This window comes from Artibeus jamaicensis, unplaced genomic scaffold (genome assembly GCF_021234435.1).
Source record: "Artibeus jamaicensis isolate MK-2021 breed Jamaican fruit bat unplaced genomic scaffold, CSHL_Jam_final contig_548, whole genome shotgun sequence".
Taxonomy (NCBI): domain Eukaryota; kingdom Metazoa; phylum Chordata; class Mammalia; order Chiroptera; family Phyllostomidae; genus Artibeus; species Artibeus jamaicensis.
In genome coordinates this window covers 24,986,929-25,009,459 of record NW_026521883.1, presented here as the reverse complement: position 1 = coordinate 25,009,459, position 22,531 = coordinate 24,986,929, and the positions used below count along the sequence as shown (strand labels likewise).

Sequence of the window (22,531 nt, the reverse complement as noted above, 5' to 3'; positions counted from 1 at the left end):
ACAGCAAGGACTTTTGATTTTATTCTAAGTATGAATGGAAGCCACTAGACAGGGACTAGCAAACCACAGTCCGTGGACTATGTATACTTTTTGTTTTTGTAAACAAACTTTTTTGTACGGTCTGTTTTTATAAATAAACTAAAAAAAATCCTTACCCAAGATATGCTTATTGATTTTAGAGAGAGCAAAGGAGGGCAAGAGGGAGGGAGAGAGAGAGGTGGAGAGAGAGATCAGTGGGCGGTCTCTCGTATGTACCTGGACAAGGGATTGAAACTGCATTCTAGGTATGTGCCCCAACTGAGGATGGAACCTGCAAACTTTTGGTGTGCGGGACAATGTTCCAACCAGCCAAGTCACCCAGCCAGGACAGTAAATAAAGTTTTACTGGAATACAGCCCATAATGAATGTGGGCTGCTTTTGTTCTATAACAGGAGAGTAGTTGCCAAGAAACTGTATGGCTCTGAAGTCCTAAATATTTACTATCTGGCCCTTTACAAGGGTCATAGTTTATAGGAAAAAAGTTGATCGTTTAAAAAATCTCAACATAAAAATATTTAAAAAATTAAATTAAAAAAACTTTGTCCTACTTAAATTCCTGATTATTAGTCAAACTTCATCATATCTGAGCAAACTAATGAGGAATTTATCATTTCAACAGTGTTTTATTAACACTTGTAAGAAAAACCAATGTACTATATAATCTACAAATATATGAAAATATCACTATTACTAAATGCATGTATAACAGTCTCTAAGTTCACACTATTTGAGAATACTGATGTGAGAACAATGTAGAGTGTACGCTATTACAATGGTGGATACGTGTCATTATGCATTTGTCCAAACCCATTAGTATAAACCATGGACTTTGGGTGGCTGTGCTGTGTCGGTGTAGGTTCATCAGCTGTAACAACGCAGCCCTCTAGTGCTGCGGGATGTTGATATTGGGGGGGCTGTGCACCTGTGGGGGCAGGAGGTGTTTGGCAAGTCTCTGTACCTTCCTCTTAATGTTGCTGGGGACCTAAAACTGCTCTAAAAAGTAAAGCCTATTAAATTTGTTTAAAAAAAACCCACAGAGCTTACATTATGTTAACGGCAACTCCAACAGCTGCAGTAATAAGCATGATATCTCCATTTATTTCATAGTTCATGTGGACAGTTCTTTGGACAGCTTCATACAGGAGGAATCCCATAAGTATATACACCAACAGCACACTAATCATAGCTGATAAAACCTCTGAAGGGAAATATATGAAAAACAAGTGTATTTGCAGAATGGTTATTATACCTTACAAAAACTAAATACTGTACAACCTTTTACTTATTTATATCTCCTTTCCTTTAAGAAGATAAAAGCAGTATATCATTTTTGTCATATTTTTCTTTAAATTAAAAAATAGTTTAATATAGAACATTTAAAAAAAATGATGTATAATGACATATAAATAAGTTTACATTAGTTTCAGATATACTATATATATGTATAATACAAATTTACTTATTTATTAAAACGGTTTAGTAGTTTGATCTGAATCCCCCACCAATTCACTCCCACCACTCCCCACCTTCCCCTCATCTCTTTAGGGTCAAATTATGTATATTTATAGACCACACACACGGGAAAAACTGAAAAAAATATTTGTAACATACATAATGACAGACTAATTTCCTAACAGACGAGTACACTTAACAAATCATAACAAAGTGAACAACCCATTGGAAAAATGAATGAAGGTCATAAATAGTAATATACAGAAAATAACAGAAATGGCCAATTTACCAAAATAGAAGAAATTCAATATGAATAAAATTTCCTTAGGCCCTTACTAAATTGGCAAAGATTGATAAGTTGGATAATAGCCAGAATCAGCAAGGACAAACTGGTGGAAGAATCAAATCAGACTATCTTTCTGGAGAGCAGCAAGCAAAACTAGTCACAAGTTAAAATGCACATGCTCCTGGATTCCAGGAGTCGATCTGGTGAAAACGCACCATGAGATGCAAAGACGCCTGGAAGGGTTTTCACTGCAGCTTTGTTGGCAGTGCCAAAAACATCTAGAGACAAATGTTCACCAGTAAGGAACTTAATGGATAAATTATGATAGACACATGTAATGGGACGCCATACAACCATTTATGTATAAAAAAAGAAAAAATAGGCAAATTGAACTATAAGAAAGACAGATAAGAAAGTGTTACATCTGGAAGTGGGACTAGGAGCTTGGAGAATTTATTTTTCACTTTATTCTTTTTGGTAATGTTTGAAAAATTTTAAGTTTTTTAAAATTTATTTTATTTATTTAATTTTTAGAGACAGGGGAAGGGAAGGAGAAAGAGAGGGAGAGAAACAGCAATGTGTGGTTGCCTCTCATGTCCCCTACTGGGGACCTGGCCTGCAACCCAGGCATGTGCCCTGAATGGGAATTGAACCAGCGACCCTTTGCTTCACAGGCCCATGCTCAATCTGTTGAGCTACACCAGCCAGGACTGAAATGTTTTAAGTTTTTAACCACAAACATGTATTACCTTGAGATTAAATAAAAGCAAACACATTTTTATGTATGCAAGTGTGCATGAGTGTGCTCTGACCCAATAATTCCTCTTCCAGGAATGACATATACGCTCATGCCAACCAAATTGCACATGTGCAACACAAGGCATGTTCTGAAGCTATTCCTCAAGCCCTGTTTACAACATCATTTGAAACCAATAAAAAAGTGATTAGTAGAGGCCTTGTAATGTGGAATACTATGCAGCTGTACAAAACGAACAAGGCTCTTTATGTTCTGATAAGGAATAATCTCCAAAATACAGAGTTAAGTGAAAAAGGTGAAGTGCATAACTGTGCATAGTGTTACCATTTGTGTGAAAAAGATAAAAGAATATATAGAACTAATGATCTGCACATCCAATTTCTGGAATGATACATAAAATGCTGGTAAAAAACTGGTTATAAGGAGATTAGACTGAGGAGACAGGATGACTTTGAACTATATATACTTTTATACCATACGACTTTCAACCATGTGAGAAATAATTTTATATCTTTTCAAAATAACAAAAATAGGCAATGTGAAATATATATTAAAATAATTAACCAATATTATATAAAACAAGTGTTGACACTCAAAACAAGAAAATACTTTTAAAGAAAAATTTTCCTTTAGAGACAACAGACGTTAATCCTATTAAGTGTTAACAGGAGGAAAAATCTGGAAAACTGTAATCTGGGTCAACTCATAGCTGAAAGGTTCCAGGCAGTTCAAGTACTGGCCTTTGATACACTTTTATTCCAACCTATAAATTACAAGACAGGAAAATTATCTAGAAGTTATGACCTGTCTCCTGAAGACATCTCATCAATTTAGATGAAACTCCAATAAAATCTTGTGCCTTAACAAAGAGATGTTGGGATAAAACAAAAAACACAATTACCACTTGAAACCACAGTACACCTATTCCTGACATGCTAATAATGATCACACCTCAAAAGAGGCACAGGGCTGAAGGAGACAGAGAAAAGACCAGCTGAAATACACAAAGCGGTGGAGAGACAACCATATCAAGTCCAGACTTTAAGCTCGTAGAGGACACAACCAGGTTACATTGCATGTCCTACGTACCATAGCACTCAGTGGGGTGGCTGCCAAGCAGCAGCTACTCAAATACTTATGATAAATTTTTAGAATGAAGATAGGTTGAGCATGCTAAGATAAAAGGGAATGCAAATTAAGGTTAAGCTAAATATGAATAATAGGTTACTGCAGTCACCCATTATCTGCAGTTTCCCTTTCTGTGGTTTCAGTTACCTACCAACAACCTCGGTCTGAAAATATTAAATGGGGAATTCAGGTATAAACAATTCGTAAGTTTTAAATTGTGCACCATTCTTAGTACGATGCACTCTCACACTGTCCCACTCTGCCCCACCTGAGACGTGAATGACCCCTTTGCCCAAATGGCTGTGCTGTCTGTATGAGCTCCCTGACCGTCAGTCACTCAGCAGTCCTCTTCCTTCTCAGACCGGTTATCAGACATGCAGAGAGAGACCGCATTCATGTACCTTTTATCATAGTATATTGTTACGACTGTTCTACTTTATTATTATTTATTGTTGTTACTCTCTTGCTGTGCCTAATTTATAAGTTAAACTTTATTATAGGTAAGTATATATAGGGTTTGATACTATCCACAGTTTTAGGCATCCACTGGGGGTCTTGGAATATAGCCCCTGCAGATAAGGGGGGACTACTGTATTTATTAAATGCTTCAAAACAAAAAGTAAGTAGGTTAAAAAGAGAAGAAGCTAAATACAAGGCAGAAAACACATGAATTTCTTAAGTTATAGCTGCTGATAGTAAAATATACATATAGGTAATGTAAAGAAAAAAGAAAAAATTAAAAAATGTAAACTGTAAAGTCTCATGTACTAGTGCTCAGGAAAAGTGAACTTTAATTCTCTTTAAAATTGTTATTTAAAAAATACCAATCCTTCTCACACTCTTCCAAAAAAAGAAAATGTTAAGGTTGAACTAGCAGTTAAACCACCACAGTTTTTAAGATGCCTTAATTAAATTTTTACATATGGAATTATAAGGCAATACACTTTACATTTATATTCATAGCTATTCAATTAATGATAGAGAGATTTGATTGCTTATGCAAATCTATAATCAATAATTAAAAATACTTTCAAACCCCCTTTATTAAGTTGAATACAGTTTCCAGTTTTCCCACAACAGTCTCAATTTCTGCCTTTGTCCTAGAATAATTATTAAAAGTGCCCCATTTTAGCCCTGATCAGGTGGCTCAGTTGATGGGAGCATCATCTCACATACCAAAAAGTTGCGGGTTCAATTCCTGGTCAGGGCACATACCTAGGTTGCAGGTGATCCCGGTCTGGGCCAAGTATGGGAGGCAACTGATTGATTTTTTTTTCCTCACGTTAATGTTTCTTTCTTCTTTCTTTTTTTTAATCTATCCCCCACTCCTTTCCTCTCTCTCACATCAATGTTTCCCTCCCTCCCCCTCTTCCCTTCTCTCTCTCTCAAATCAATAAACATATGGTAAGAATTAATTTTTTAAAAAGTGCCCCATTTCACTCTGAAAAGTGTCCTGGTTTGGATGATGTTATATAGTTACCCTAGTAGGCCTGCCAGATAAAATTCTGGATGCCCAGTTAAATTGGCATTTCAGATAAAAAACCAAATAATATTTTAGTATAAGCATGTCCTATGCAGTGTTTCAGACAAAATGAGCATGTGTGTTATGCACACACTAAAATGGGTGAGCCCACAGCCCAGTGATAATTCACCTAAACACTCAAAATCACCTTTTCATGAACTTTCAGGTATGGCAAAACCATCCTCAGATAAAGTAAAATGAAAGTCAAACTAAAACATAAATACAATTCTTTGGCAAGGAGGATTTCTACCCTTAGAAGGCCCACTAGGAACTGAAAATGCAGTTTCGCACAACACAGTAGCATAAAAAGGATCCCAAGGCCTGCCCACAGTTAAGAGTAATGGAATTCAGCTGATTCCTAGAGATTCTCAAAGGACATATTGGGATCCTGCTATCAATGCTATCATCCCTTTTGCAGCAGCAATTAATTAAGGAATATGCCTCACAGCTAGTTCCCTTTTCAAAAAGCAGAGACATTCATCTGTTAGTTTTTATTCTAATCACCCACAAAAACATCTTCAAGCCAGAAAACTGATAAAGGCAAAAGTGGAAAACACCCAAAATTTTAAGTTGATTTTTAGGGCTGAGATTTATAATTGAGAAGTATAAGGCACATATAACACTATATAGCTGAAAATGCTAATAGTAAATAGTAATATGGCTATTTACTCTGATAATAAGAACAAAAAGTTCTTTTATTGTGAGTAAATTAAACTTTGGTGAAATATGAATAGGACTAGTGTTTAAATTTTTGCCCTAGTATTTTTAACATGATGGAATGCAGATAAACATAGGCAAGATGTACTTTCTCCCCACAAAGTTTAACAGAGAGGGAAGTTTTCAATCAACAATGAAATTATGACTTGCTCCAATCTTCTCATTCTTGCTTTGGGTTGCTCTTTGTTCACATAATGTACAATAAAGTTTTTCAAGACAAAGGAGTACATAACATGTCCATCTCTTTCCTTTTCTAGAGCAGACACGGGAACTTGCACAATGGAAACCCTCGATTTCTGTGAAAGTTACTACCCCATTAGCTTTAGGTAAACTTGACCGAATGGAAATTTAGCAAAAATGAAAAACTCTTGAAAGAGATTTTTATGGAAATACTAGAAAACCTAGTATTATAGTAGTTCTAACATATTTTGTTACTTTATAAACAAAGAAATCACTGCACTTGGCTGAACTGTAGCTTTGGAGGAGGGGGTAAGATAAATGAATGTGTTTTTTTTTTGTTATAGTATCATTTGGGTCTTTTTATTCAGCTGAAATATAAATAAATGTTTATGGTCAATAATCTAATAGAGACCAAAACAAAACACACCGTGAATTTCACACACAATGTGAACAAACAGTTTTGAATAGCCAATAAATGGTAACAAAAAATTAAGTGGGGGAGAACAGATGATTATTAAGTTTTGCTAGTACTATAAAATATAAAAAATGTTTACTGTACATTTTAACACATCTATAAATTGCCAAAACTACAGGTTTTCAAGGTTCATAAGAAAAAGGAGAGTTCTTTTCTGTCTTTGTTATTCTCCATCACAGTACCTTATTCTTTCTCTTTAGAGCGTTTAATACAATTTGTAATTATGTTGTGTTTGTGTAACATATTTACTGCCTGTCTCTCCATACTATGCTATTGTTCGTTCACTTAATGGGTAACTACTGAGTGCCTAAGCAGTGAATGAGCAACAATTTGCTTCAACTGCGTAAAACCACACTCAGTCCAAGCATATTTGCTTTTTCATGAGTGTTGCTCAGAGGCACTGACCTGCCTTAAGTATTAACTTTGCTAATGCTTTGATGCCAATGAATACATTTCCCTTAAATTATGTAACACTTGTCTTTCTATTGCCTCAAAGAACTATATACAGCACACATCTAAAGACAGATTTCAGAGGTTTATAAAAATCAATTGGGAGGGAAAGTGGAGATACCTTTTCTCTTCTACTACCTTTTCTGCCATTTCTCTTTCCTACCTCCTTCCAATAGAAGATAGGAAGGAAACAGAAAAATCTGTGAGCTGTATTGGATTTGCCTAGGATTCCAAATTAATATTTGTATTTCAACTCAGCTACAGACAACTCTATGGCACTCAGGCTAAAGACATCATATAGGATTTTCAGGGGCCCACTCTTGCCACCAGAATGTCAAGCTAAACTGAAAAGTTTGTCTTTGGACCCTCTCATCTCCTATTCTAAATAATCTACTATTTTCTGCCTTCTTACCACTCCCTTGATCCATACCCAAGGTGCCCTGAGTCCTCCGAGGTGACTTTTGACTATGCTACAATTGACCACTTCACTCATGTCTTCTGCCTCAATAAAAACTATAAATTCTAGGAAGTACCTGTTCTTTTCCTATAGATGTTCATGTGATATGAATTAATTCTTATTAAGATGTAAATAATGAGTAGGCACAACTCTTGTCAGGGATGGAAGTTGTTAAAATGGATCAGTAACTAGAGAGAAGAAATGTTTTTGGCTGCATGTATGGGGGAAGAGATTTTTTAGCTGAATACTTTCTGCTCCTTTAACATCAGGTAATAAAATAACAAACTATATAGAATTAGCATTAAAATCATATGCCTGCCCAAGACCAACAATCATCTAGCCAGATATGCCAAGGCCTCTGCTCAGTAGAACTACACACTGTTACAAAAGACTCCTACACTGTCACCTTGCCATTAGCCTAGGCTGATGATTTGCGTTACCAAAGTATGTGCTGTGCTTATTTCAAATACAGACAACTCCGCTTGCTAGAGTCCTTTCACATGTTCACTATCTTTAATCCATGCAGCCTCTGCCACCCAAGAACTGAGAGAAAAACCATACAAATAAAGTTGATTACACTCATAATCCACAGAGAAGGATAAACGAAAGCAAGCACAGGGATGGGACTGTATTCTGTAGAACAGCAGGTCCCCTTGGACAGGGAGATGGTGCCATTCCTCCTAAGGAGTAGTGGTATTTCTCCCACAGTGTGGTCTCATTAAGTGCTAAGTTTTGTTGACTTCCAGAATAAGATGGCATACCTGCAGAAAAATAAGTGCAGGCATTTAAAAATAACTCACATATGGTTTCTACCCGTCTCCCTTGTCCCACAAAAGAGCTGCCATTGTAGCTCCCTGAAAGGAATAAAGCAATGAAAAGAAAAAGAAAAACCTGAATGATTTTACACAATCTGAGTTCACAAGAAAGAAAGGGAAATACCGACAGAGTGGAACTGATTCCTGGGACAGCCACTTGGGCCTGCCCTTCAAATCTACAACCACCTTTCTCTCAACTTGACTGAATGATTTTGCTAAAATAAATTTTGTTGTATTGCCAAAAATGTTACTAAAGACCTGAATCAAAGAGCACATCTTTTAAAATTGTTATTTAACCATCAGGTTGACTCACCTCACTTTTCTTCTACTACCTAGCTGAGATAGTTAGGCTGAGAGAATAAGAATTCTCATTGTGGGGAGAAAGGAAGGCAGGCACGGGTCGACTGACAGAGATCAAAAGTCTGGGTAAGATCATATACTGGCAAGTAGAAGAGGGAAGGAAAGGACGACTGAACCTAACATTTGTTGGATATTTACTCAGTGCCGGGTACCTAACAAGGTACCTTACCTTATTATGTTTTATAATTCTTCAATACAAGTATTATCATCCTTATTTTACAGAAGAAACTCATACTTTGAGAAATTAAATTAGTTTCCAAAAGGCCCTATAGCCAGTAAAACTGCAGATTTCAGATTTGAACCAAAGACAACCACAAAACTCTAACAGTGGTAAGTACCCAAACAAATAAGACTGGCCCCTGACTAAGGAAGAAGAATCTTGTAATTTCTTAATTAGTCAAAAGGTCCTATAGGTCAGGCTGTACCACCCAGCTATGTTATGGATCAAACAAATTTGAGTCTAGTTTGTGAAAATGACCACAGTTTTAGAATTATAGATTAAGTGTTTTTAAGTCCCAAATATTTTAATCCCCAAATTTCAAAAATACCTGTACTCCCAGTTTGCAAACTGATTTGATTTACCCCAAAGGATTTAAGGATCAGGAGCTATATATACTATTATCTATTTCACAGTTTTCATATCCTTATTTATTCAGCCTGAATTTGCAACAATTTGATTAATAATCTCATATAAAGCATTTACTAGTGTCAGATACACAAAGTTTAATATTATCTATTCCTGTTCTTACTTAATTCATGGTCCAGAAGGAGACCCAGTTGTATAAAAATAACTATACAAATGTGATAAATGCTATTATAGACATATAAAGTGTTATGAGAAAACAAAAAGGAAATAAATTAAGAAAATGACACTACTGTCTGACTATTATTCACAGATACACCTCCAGGTCTTATAGGGTATGCTGCTTTTTGCATCAGAAAGGATGGCAGAGAGCAGGATATGAACATATATAGTATATACTGGCTTATACTTACAAAAAGAAATGCTGCGAGGGTAGACCAGAAAGTAATTGATGTTTAAAGGTTTTACTTATATATTTTTAGAGAGAGGGGAAGGGAGAGAGAAGAGAGGGAAAGAAACGTCCATGTGTGGTTGCCTTTCATGCGCATCCCTGCTGGGGACCTTGCCCAAAACCCAGGCATGTGCCCTGACTGGGAATCAAACCAGCGACCCTTCGGTTTGCAGGCTGGCACTCAATCCACTGAGCCACACTAGCTAGGGCAAGACACTAATTTAAATGGTTACTCATAAGCAGTGGGGTGGGAGGCTGGGTTGGAGGGGACAGAATGAAAGGAAGACTTCTCTACAAATCTTTAAAAAATAATTTTAACTTTTGCAATATGTTTTACATATTTACAAAATAAATCAACAAAGAAAAAACCAACCTGTCCTACCCCCTATGCCATCAAAACAAACAAAATTAACAGTGGTAACAAACCAGAAGTTTCCTAGGGGGATTCCTTCCCCAACTCTGGGTATTGGAGGCCACAAGAGGAACGTTATTTAAATGTGTCCAATGTAAACACACCTTCCCCGACAGAACTTCCGGATTACTTGTGAAGCAGTGGTCATTTGCAGAACACAGGACAGCCACTGCTTTGGTTTACAGCTTTATTCAATTCTACATATCTTTTTTGTCTTTTTCATGCTCCACAAGTTACCATTATGTTTTTCTTCCATTACTTCCATCACTACTACAAAGAACAGAATAAGTGAAATAAGTTCTATATCTAGATAGAGCCTCATAAGATTGTATAATATACAAAGAAGATCCCAGAGGGCCCTTCTACTGTGAAGGCTGAGTCCCCTTCTCAGCTCTGGAAAATATTCATCTATCTATATCTTAATTGTCTTCCTTTTATGTTTTAAAATAATTAAAATATTTAGATAAAATTCACATAATCTAAAATTTACCAGTTTAACAACTTTAAAGTGTACAATTCGTTGGCTTTTAGTATAAGCACAAGGTTATGCAACAATCACCACTAACTCTAGAATGTGCTCATGAGCTCAAAAAGAAACTCTATACTCATTAAGCAGTCACTCCCTTTTATTTCTTAAGTTCTCTTGTTCTGAGGATCTTAATAGTATTACTTTGAACCCCCTAGATTGCTCTTTTGTAGTTTTTAACTTTTTCCTCCTGTTTTTATCTTTTTGTTCTATATTGTGAGAGACTTTCTTGATTATATTTTCTAGTCCTATTGGAAAAATTTTTTAATTTCAGCAATATTTTAGTTTCAAAAAACTTTTTCTTATGTTTTTCAAAATATTTGTTTTATTGTTTGAGTATATTAATAAGATAACTTAAAACATAACTTAAATATGTTCCTCAAATTACCTCTCTTTTCTCTAAAACCAAGTTTTCTATTAGTTTTGTTCATTTTCTTTCATGCTGCTGGTTTTTCTCACTTGTCAAAAAATCTTTGGTTGTCCATTCACATTTAGTGCAGAAGAACAGTGCAGAACTTTTATCCTTGTAAAAAGAAAATGCCAGAAGGATAAGCCATCAACTAATAAAAATGGTTACTAATAAGGGGTGTAGGGCAGTGCAGCCTAGCACAAGATTATTATTGTACTGTAGTTTAGGGTGGGTCGGTGGGGAACCAAGCTGTAAGGCTGTGGAACCCTGATTCTAGTATGAAAAAGACTTCTTCTGGAGAATCAATATCTACACTAGAAGCCTCAGCTTTCCCCAATACCTTGTTCAATTTCTTTCTAGAAGAACTATTTTACAGTGGGGAAAATGCAGGCTGCTTAAGTGGAGGTGGGGGTGGGAAGGAAGGTAGGAGCAAAGTGGAGCAAATAGGAAATATTTATAGTCACTTAATTAATTTTCCTTGTTTTCAGCTCCAGTTCTCGCTTCTGATCATCTCCGTCCGAGCCTTCTTTGGAGATCTGTTGGGCTGATCCAGTTCCTGGCTCAGTGTACTCTAAGGCTTGTTTTTTCTTGGCTTGTTTTTTCCTTCAATCCCCTCCCATCTATTTCCTAACTTCCAGAGATTTCTGGACATTTCTTGTTTACCAGTGACCCATCCATTTGCTTCTCTTTGTTGTTCTGGTACTTTTTATTTCACTGGATTCTCAGGAGAGACTGGACTCAAATGATGATCCACCGTCTTGAACTTTAGCACTTTTAAGGAAAGAAAAAGTTCTAACTTCCTGTAGAAATTTTCAGAAACACAATAGGACCAGTCAGTTCTATTTTCTCTCATTTTTTTTCATAGTGCTTATCATCTATAAGTACACAAAGTGACTATCTGGATAAATACTAAGTATAGTCAAACCTCGGTTCTCTAATGTCTTGGTTCTTGAACAATTCAGTTCTCGACCAATATGTTAATGGGAAAAATGTCTCAGTTGTCTAACTGAACTTTGGGTGTTCATTCTCTGACAACCCTTTCATTCTGATACCTGTATGATCAGTCACTTGTCTCTCAGGTGAAAAAGGAAATTTGGTTTTCAAACAAATTGCTTCTTGAACAGTTTTCTGGAAAGAGGTAAATTTGAGAACCAAGGTTCCACTGTACTTCTTTGATATTTAATAGAATTTTCACAATTACTAGTTTTTAACTTAAATGCAGGACTTTTATGTCCTGTTACTGCATGTTTATGGGGTGGAGTTCCACTGTCATCATTAGAGTTCCAAGGGGTCTATATCCTAAAAGAGGTTAAAAACCACAGAACTATTAAATGAAACATACTCTCTCAAATAATGCTAGAGGGTAAAAGTCCTCATTCCATGATGCTGTTTTAGACCTTAAAATGCAGGTGTTTAAACCACAAAAAAATTAAAGTTTGAGAATAATTTTAAACTTGATAAAAAAACTCCAGGTCAATCAATTTAAAAATGAATATATGTTAGAAAGTAGTGGGGTTTCCTCTAGGAACACATCCAAATGCATTATGCGGTGGCTTTAACAATGACAGAAAACTGCACTCAGTGCTCTGGCTCTCTTGTGCAGCAGTTGAGAGTGCTGAGGTGTGAGGCACTAGATAATTTCCCAACCAGATGGCTTGGACAGCTATTCAACTATTCAACTACAGTGTCAAGTTATATACTAGAAGATCCAGTGATTACATTTTAGAAGACCTAGACGTTGAGTTAATATTAGGCTAAAAAGGAGCAATGAAGGGGAGGAACTGATAGATACATTAGCCAAGAGTGTTAGTGTCTCCACAAAATAAAATGACAATATGTTAATTCCGGTTCTTTAAGACAGGTTTTGCTGAAGCCACCTAAATGTCAAGTTTTGGGTTCTAAGCAAATGACATGTGGACATAGGACACTTCATATAAAAGTCCAGGCAATTATCTTATACATAATTTTTAAATAAGCAAAAAATTAAAAACAGTAAGACAGCAAGAAATGATTACAATGATTGTATATGATTACATATGATTTAACCTCTTAGCTAAATATTAATATTTGTTAAAAATATAAAAATAAAATATGTGCATTAAAACATGATAAAGAAGACTTTATTCAATGGGGGAAGAAGTTATTGAGATATGCATAGGGACCACTGCAATGGAACTCTGCAGTTGGGGAGAGAGTTTGGGCTCAACTCTGAATATTCTATGGGCAAGTAGGAATTTATAGACAAGAAGCAGGGTGGAGTCTGTGTATAGAAAATTACTAAGAGGAAATAGGAGTAAGGGGGATTCTGGTTAAACTGAACTAACAGAATTCTTGCTGAAGACAGATCATTGCTTGAGGGTAACCCATCAGATATTGAGAGTGGGAGGTTCTGTTAAATTGCCTTACGCAACGTTCTTGCTAAAATTAGATAGTACAAGGAAGTGCACAGGTGGGCTTCCGAGAAGAATCAGGAGATTTGACTAAAATCTGGTCAAGCAAAGATCTCTGCCGGCATTCACAGAATTATGTTGATTAAATGGCTTCAATGAAGGTCAGCCACAGTGTATACTCATATGTGATATATATTATAGTAATGCTTAAAATCTGGGCTATAGTAGCCTTGGTTGGAATAACCTAAGTGAAAGAAAGAAGCTAATGTTCATTAATTAATTAAACCCACATGGTTTTGCTTGGTTCAATAAATAGAAGATGAATTTTTTTCCGATGACATCTTCAGGAAGTAGGGAACACATTTAAAAATTAATGATTACCAAATAATTTTTTAAATTGTATTTTATTGATTATGCTATTACAGTTGTCCCAATTTTACCCCCCTTCTACCTCTCCGCTAAGCTCCTCCCACTCCCTCAGGCAATCCTCATATCAATGTTCATGTCCATGGGTCATGTGTACAAGTTCTCTGGCTACTCCATTTCCTATTCTGTACTTTACATCCCCATGGCTATTCTGTAACTACCTATTTGTATTTCTTAATCCCCTCACCCCCATCCCATCTGGCAACCATCAAAACACTCTCCATATCCATGATTCTGTCTCTGTTCTTGTTTGCCTAGTTTGTTTTTTAGATTCAACTGCTGACAATGTTGCATTTTTTGCCATTTTGTTGTTCATAGTTTTGATCTCTTTTTCTTAACATTTCATATAATAATGGAATGGTGATAATGAACTCCTTTAGTTTTTTCATGTCTGGGAAGCTCTTTATTTGTCCCCCGATTCTAAGTGATAGCTTTGCTGGGTAGAGCAATCATGTCTGTAGGCCCCTGCTTTTCATGATTTGGAATATTTCTTCCCCCTCCCTTTTAGCCTACAAAGTTTCTTTTGAGAAATCAGCTGAAAGTCTTATGGGGACTCCCTTGTAGATAACTTCTTTCTCCTTACTACTTTTAAGATTCCTTATCTTTAACCTTTGGCATTTTAATTATGATGTGTCTTGGAGGGGGCCTCTTTGTGTCCATCTTGTTTGGGACTCTCTGTGCTTCCTAGACTTTTATGTCTATTTCCTTCACCAAATTAAATAAGTTTTCTTTCATTATTTTTGAAATAACTTCCAATATCTTGCTCTTTCTCTTCTTCTGGCATGCCTATGATGTGAATGTTGGAATGCTTAAAGTTGTCCCAGAGGTTGCTTACACTATGCTCATTTCTTTGGATTCTCTTTTCTTCTTGTTTTGATTGGTTGTTTTTGCTTTCTTATATTCCAAACCATTGATTTGATTCTTGGCTTCATTCACTCTATAGTTGTTTCCCTGTAAATTATATTTTATTTAAATTGGTGTATACTTCATTTCTGATTGGATTTTTTTTATGCTGTTGGGGTCCTCACTAAAGTCCTTGAGCAACCTTATATAACCAGTGTTTTGAACTCTGCATCGGATAGACTGCTTATCTCCATTTTGTTTAGTTCTTTTTCTTCTGTACTTTTGATCTGTTCTTTCATTTGGGCCATGATTTTTTTTTTTTTTGGTCTCTTCATTTTGGCAGCCTCCCTGTATTTGTTTCTATATTAGGTTGAGCTGTCTTGATAGCATGGCCTAATGTAGTTGTTCTGTAGTGTCCAGTGGCACAACCTCCCCTATTACCCAAGCTGGGTACTTACTCAAGGTGTGTCCTTTGTGTGGGCTGAGTACACTGTCCACTGTTGAATCTTGGTTGCTGTAGGCAGGTCAATGTGAGGGATTTTCCCAGGTCAGTCAGTTACAAGAAATGGCTGTGACCACTAACTACCAACCTCCACCCTCTGTGGAGGATCAGTTGTGCAGGGGCAGGGTGGTGGTACTCTAACGTGGTTTATAGCTTTCCACTGGCTGTGCAAACCCTGGGGTTTCTCAGGGTGGTGCAGGCCAAGAGCAGCCCCCACCTGTGTTTTTCCTGAGACCATTCTGTCAGTGCTATAAAGCAGTCTGAGATGGCTGCTACTTGTGCTAGGCTTGGAGATTTCCAGGTGATGCCAAGCTGTGAACCTAGGCTGGCTGCTGTTAGTGTTGTGCCTGGGGCCCCTTAGCAAGAGGTAAGGGGGCTGGGTATCACTGAGGCCAGCTTTTGCTTGTTTGAGAGAATTTAGGAAGTTGTGAAGCATGAGCCAAGACCAGCCATTCGTATGGAAAAATTACTGTTAACAGCTGTAAATTGGGTAGGACAGAGCCTCAGGGGATTGCCAGGGCAGGGCAAAGTGTGTTAGCCAGGTTGAAGGAGTTTCAGATATGATCCCCACCTACTGGCTCTGTAGCTCTGTCCCTGTTTTTGTCTGGGAAAAACCTGTCCCCCCAGCTCTCATTTTGATGCTAGACACTTCAGTTCCTCCCAGTATGTCACTGGTGCCTTTTAAGCTGCTACTCCAGTGCTGGAGCTCAGATGCAGTGAGTCTGAATAAGTTTGTGTGTATGTTCTTTAAGTGGAACTGCTTGAGACTCCAGAAGTTTCTCCCACCAACTCAATCCCCATGGGTTTTTGCATCCAGAAGCTATGGAGACTCATCTTCCTGTCTTGGAACCCTGGGCTGAGGGTCCTGGTGTGGGGCTAGGACTCCTTGCTCCTGAGATATCACTCTCAAATTTTTATCCACTCCACGTGGATATGGGACCAGCCCATTCCATGTCTCCACCTCTCCTGCCAGGTTAGATGGATGTGGTTTCTTTAATTCTGTAGTTGTCAGACTTCCTTTCCACTTGATTTCTCCTGTTTATGAGTGATGTTTGTTCTATCTTTTAGTTATAAAATTGATGTGGTTGTGAGAGGAGGTGAGCCGCATTTACTTAAGCCACTGTCTTGACTGGAAGTCCCTCTATCGTATGATCTTATATGTGTAAAGCGTTTAGCTGACTGGGCTGAATGTACAAGGGGAGATATGCATCTGAATAAATCCTGTTCACCTATTTTTATTTGCTTTGTTCATCTGCTTCAATAGAACTTATTACCAGAAAGATTTAAGTTAATGAAAGGTTATATATAGTTCATTGTTGTCTTACCATAAAATCTTTTAAACTAAAAAACTCTCTCAATTACCTACCTAAGCGATGAAATCCGAAGGTGAATCTTTTGGTTGGTGATTTTGAAGACAGCCACAAAGCAAGCAGGGTCAGTATAATAGCACTTAGGTCAGTTAACATATGAAGAGCATCTGTCATGATTGCTAGGCTATTTGCAATGTATCCACCTTAGAGTAAGGATGAGAGGGAAGAAGGAATGAGTTAACTAAAATAACAAATGTAAGCAATCAAGCCAGAAATATGTAACATCCTACAAAACATGAGCTAACTAAATCTTTATCCTATTTTATGTGAAACATTAAATATGCACATATTTTTATAGTGAGAATGTCCATTTCTATGTACAGATTCTCTGAGGAGTCAATGACCTTAAAAAGTTAAGAACCACTGACTGCCTTGGCTGGTGTAGCTCCGTGGATTGAGCGTGGGCCTGTGAACCAAAGGATTGTGGTTGGATTCCCAGTCAGGGCACATGCTTGGGTTGCAGACCAGTTCCCAGCAGGGAATACATGAGAAGCAACCATACATTGATATTTCTCTCCCTCTCTCCTTCCCTTCCCCTCTAAGGATAAATAAAGAAAATCTTAAAAAAAAAAAAAAAGAAAAAGTTAAGAACCACTAAACTTGCAGGGTAAAACATGTAAGTTTTGGGTTTTAGCATTACAGCTTTTACTCAACCAACTAAGTCCACTATGAGACAGTGAAATTAATAAGCACAATATCTAAACACAATAAAGCTAAAGTAGGTATTCACTTGTTTGGGAGGGTGTGAACATAAAATTAAACTGAATAAACTCATAAAATGTACATTAGTTCTAAATAAAAGATAAAAATACCAGATATACACAGTAATATCTCCTAATAGAGGGATAAAAGAGATACACAATTACCTTAGTTTATCTTCTTACTTTTCTGTGGAGTTAAAAATTTCACTTCTCTTTAAGTGAAAAAAATTTTTAATGTTTTTGTTGTTGAAAACCTTTAAACAAACACCTGAATTTCTTTTTTAAAGCAGGCCCTTCTTGTTTCATGGAGTACAAGATCTTATCTCTGTGGGCACTAATTATATTAGCACATTATTATGTCTGACTGTGTCTTAAATGGGTTTTGACTACAGTTCCTTCTGGTAGCCTTCCTCTTTACCCACACTTCTAGGGGTATCTGCTGCAACCAATTCTGGGCCTAATTAGGATCATCTAGTACAGTAGTTCTCAACAGTGGTCCTCAGATCAGCAGTATCAGCATCTCCTGCGAACGTGTTAGAAATACAAATTCACAGACCCTATCCCAGAACTACTTAATTAGAAACTCTGGCCCAGTAATTTATGTTTGAATAAGTTCTCCAGGTGTTTTTCATGCTTTAGGTTGGTTCTTGGCTTTCCCTACTAATTGCTTAGGGGGTGGCTTTCCTGGGTCTATTAAATCACTCACCTCTTTTATCAATTTCCTTTCTAGTTTCCCAAATTTGTGTTGCTATTGTCCCCTCTCCAGTTTTCTACATCTTTGTAGAGATTATATATATATAAATGCCTTCACTGTAAGTTTAAGAGAGGCTTCAGGAGAGAGTACAATTAAATGCATGAGTTCATTTGCCATCTTTACCTGGAGGTCTGTTTGCATTCACTTTTTAACCTTTTTCACTTCCAATAAAAATTCAGTTATTAAACCCCAAGAATATTTTAGTCCTCATCTTACTGGACCTCTTGAAGCTTCAACTTATTTATTGACGCTTTGTAATACTCCCTTTTCTTGGATTCTGGGATACTTGGATTCTTGGATTCTTGGTTTGTTTTCTGCCTGACTTTTAAAATGGGAGTTCCTCCAGACTTGGGCTTTCAAGGTGATGTTTTCCATTCTTATGGCATTACATATTATATCTCTACCTTGACCTCTCTTCTGAACTATACTCATATGCTCACTAGACATCTTTACTCAGCTATTTCACATACATATTATATCATGTTTAAAACATTATAACATGTTTATAGCATGTCTAAATGCTGCTCTGTATTTTATCCCTACTTCAGAAATGAAATAAATTCCCATATACCCAATTGCTTAGGTGAGAAACTTCAGAATTATTCCTGATACTGTTCTCCCATCAACCCCCACATCCACACCACTAGCCAAGTTTGTCATTGTTACCTCTAGAATGTTTCTCAATCAGTACACTTTTCCCCACCCATTTTGGTCCAGGCCATAATCATCTCTTATCTGGACCTCTACAATAGTTTACTTGCTTCCATTCTTGTATTCTCCAATCCAGTCTCCAAATAAAAGCCAGAGTAATCTTTTAAAAAGACAAATCCCATCATGTCACTCTCTGCTTAAAAGCCTTCACTGACTTCCCATTGTATTTAGAATGAAAAACTGCATTCATTTTAATACAATCTACCAGGACCTGCCTGATGTGGTACCCATGCCTCTTTCCCTCCTGCTTTCTACAGTCCAACCTAACTGACCTTCCTTTTAGGTCCTTTTAAAAGGTCCATTTTAGGACCTGTATAAATGCTGTTCTTTTCACTTGGAAAATTCCTCTACTCCATTTGAGTCCTACTATGGAATAACTCCTACTATTCTTTTTTTAAAATTTTAACTGTACCTGGCTCATACATAAAGTATGTCTCACTGGTTACTATGTCTTATAGTACCTTGCTGTTTTTCTTCTTAGTACTTAAGACCATTTGAATTCTAAATTTACTTGTGTGTTTATTTAACATTTGTGTCTTCCATTAGATTAAATGCTTCAGATAGTAGGGATCATAACACTTCTGTTCTCCATTGTATAGCCAGAACACATAGCACAGTGCTTGACATATAGTAACTACTCAAAAAATACTTACTGAACGGAAGAATGGACCTTGTCTAAGGTCTCAGAGCAAGATAGTGGCAAAGCCAGATTCAAAATCATCTCCTCTTTTAGTATTCAAATTACTTCATTTAAAAAATTATTTCATGCTTACAAAAAGTGCTTTATTTCTAGATTCTTCTGACATACTTTAATAAATGCTGTACTACATACAATTTAATTCTATATTACATTCTAAACACTATTGTTAATGTCTATACTAAGTACTAGCATCTGTGTTGTTTAATAAAAGATTTTTGTATTTCAAAATAAAGTCAGTATTTGAAAGAAAATATGCATTGTGGTTTTCACAAAACATTTGCCAAATGAAAGATTTTTAAAATAGTTGAGTCAGGACAATTATATCTTAATAATTCTCACTTTGGCAAAATAAATTCTAAGTTAATTTTACTTACAATTTTACTTAGGGGAAAATTGTGATTTTTAACTTCAAATACTAAATATTAACAAAAAATCACTAAGTCTATATAACTCAATATTGTAATTATGTGAATTTGCATAAGTCATTGACTCTTAGTCTGCTAACACCATGCCTTATCTGGCCACAGCTTCACTCCCATCTTTTAATTTCCTCACAGCTTAAGCATTTATAATTCCCTAACACAATAAAAATGAATTCAACAGCAAATTAATGAGTATCTACTCTTCGCCAATCATTGTTCTAGGTGCTGGGAATTCAGCTTGTATTTCAATACAAGAAAGACAGATATTAAACAAGTAAATATACAAAAAAGATAACCTCAGATGTTGAGGGCTTTTAAAGCTGGGGAGGGAACAAGGGAGAAGAAAGGTGTACTTTAGTTAATCAGATAAGGTCTCTTGGAGGAGTCCTTTGAGAGACACCAATAACAAGAAACCTGCCAAGAGGAGATTTGGGAAAAGGCAATCCACATAAAGCAGTATTTTTCAAACTGCAGATCCCGCTCTATTTGTGGGCCATGAAATCAACTAAGTGGGGTGGGACCACAATTGCTAAAATATTAAAACACATCATATGAAATAAAATGTTTCAGTTATACATATATTTACATATATGTGTGTACATATGCATATGTATGATGCACACCTACACAAGCCACAATGTTAATTGTTTCTTACTCTAGTGATGTCAAAAACATTTGAAAACCACTGAGATAGAGGGACCAGCCAGTGTGAAGGCCTTTAAGGGCAGGAAAAAGCTTTTGAGTTGAGGCCAGCTTGGCTGAAGTGATCAGTGGGGAGGAGTGATATGAAATGAGGTAGGACATGTATACAACTCTCAGACATTTACCCTCCCACCACCACCTTAAATCTGGATTGCCACCTCTGTCCTTGTCACGTTTCATTATTAAGAGACAACATGGGAAAACCAACCCCCTGCTTTAATGTCACTTTGTAAATGGCTGCTAAGATAAATTAGCAGTTACACCAAAGTGACTGTGAAATTAATCTCTAAACAATGAAAAAATAAAACCAAGTTCATAATCTCTGGGGAGCCATTTTCTGGTTCCTTTCAGATCCTCCTTATAATGAATAACTTTCAGGTTAGTTGGTAGTATTTAATACTGCAAATCTCTTGGATATAAATCCAGTGGAAAATAGTATAAAGAGACCACATAAGTTAAACGTACAGAAAAAATCAAGAGACTGGGACTGGAGATGGGACTCTACCATTAACTATGTAATTTCCTTACAACTAATTTAACCTCTCTGGGCCCTTAGATTCCTTATGTGAAAAAGAAGGTGGAGCAGGTGTTCACTCAGATCCCTCCAAACTGTAAAATTGTGTGATTCTAAGTATCTTTAGATTCATGCACTATTTTAACCTGGTGTTTTATCACAATTCTTTTTTTTAAAAGAGGAAGTTACACAATATACAATAAATTTATGTTGTACTTAGATTGAGCTGCACTTTGAAACTGTGGCCTTTTAACATGACAAGAGATCAGTATCTCGATAAATAACCAGCTTCACGAAAAGAAAGTTTCAATCTCGACTCATGTATCTAAAGCTTGACAAATGGAAATGGCAAGTGAGTTGGTAACACAACTCACCTACGAGTTCTCCAATCATGAAAAGCAAGTACAGAACGGCAGCAATGGTCAGTCTGGTTTTCACTTTTCTCTGCTTCAGCAACTCCCTCCGTTTGCTGCAGTTGTCACAGGGGTCCACCTTCAAACTCAGCTGACTGTTGGTCAAGGGTAAGTCCTGGTCCAGCAAGGAATCATCGTCGGCCTGGAGGGCCAGGTGCGCCCCGTTAATAGGCCTTTCCGGGGTTTCAGAACCGTCATCTGCCACCACAACTCGAAGTTTGTTAAACCGAGAAAGCCCCTCGTCCCCTGCCTCGTCTGAGAAGTCAAAGGCGCTGGTGTCATTTAAAAAGAGCGGCGCATCATCTTTCCGCAGCAGAGATTTGAGGCGCTTCCACGCACCGGATCCGGCCATGGCAGAGGCTGCGCTGCCGCGGCACCGAACGGCTCCGGGCAGGCGGACGGCCGGCGGGCTCCTGCTTCAAGGGGGCGCCAGCTCCCGATGGCCCGGCCGCGCGTCCCTCCCCATCCCGTGGAAAACGAAACGCGTCCTAAATTAAAGGCGCTCCATCAGAGCCCACAAGTTCCGAAGCTCCGGGCGGCACTGGGCGCAGGGCCAGCTAGGAGGCGCCGAGGCTCCGCGAGGGGGCGGCGCGTTTCTCTGGGGAGCCACCGAAGGGCGGCCGCGCTCATCTCCCCGCCCCCGGCAGGCTCGGCGGGTCCGGCTCGCTCAGCTCGGCCCGGAGCCGCGGGGTACGCGGCTGAGCTCTCCGCTGCAGCGCCCGCAGCTCCAGGCTGGCTCCACGGGTCTGACAGGTTCGGGGCCGGGCGCCCGCGGCCGTCGCCTCTCCCCGCCCAGCGCGAGACCGCGCGCGTGCGCCGGAGCGGCCGCGGGCGGGCGCGTGAGCGAGGGGTAGACGCGGGGACGCGCAGGCCGCGGCGCGCGGTGGGGTTCCGCCTGGAGCCGGGCAGGGGCGCGCGCAGCGCCCGGCCGCGCCCCCCCCCCCCTCCGGCTCCCGCGCCAACCGCTGGTCCCGCCCGGCCTCTGTCCGAGGGACGCTCACAGACAAGCTCCAACCCCGCCTGGCCCTTCCACTGGCCGTCCTTGTGGGACAGCTGCGGCCGG

The 22,531-nt window shown here is 38.1% G+C and overlaps 1 protein-coding gene across 7 annotated transcripts in view; it reads right to left on the bottom strand.

The window, feature by feature from the left end:
- SLC30A4 (solute carrier family 30 member 4) overlaps positions 1 to 22,247 on the bottom strand; it is a 38,624-nt gene extending 16,377 nt beyond the window's left edge. The window contains exons 1-3 of one of the 7 annotated variants that reach the window (XM_037156458.2): positions 21,430 to 22,238; positions 16,548 to 16,694; positions 1,085 to 1,238 (exon numbers count right to left, since the gene is read on the bottom strand). In XM_037156458.2, the coding sequence (XP_037012353.1) occupies positions 1,085 to 1,238; positions 16,548 to 16,694; positions 21,430 to 21,820 (692 nt within the window). In that variant the 5' untranslated portion in view covers positions 21,821 to 22,238. Of the gene's footprint in view, positions 1 to 1,084; positions 1,239 to 5,910; positions 8,226 to 11,136; positions 11,821 to 16,547; positions 16,695 to 21,429 lie in introns of those variants that run through there. The other 6 variants (XM_053670069.1, XM_037156456.2, XM_037156455.2 and 3 more) reach the window with 6 other exon arrangements.
- Between the last annotated feature and the right edge of the window lie 284 nt (positions 22,248 to 22,531).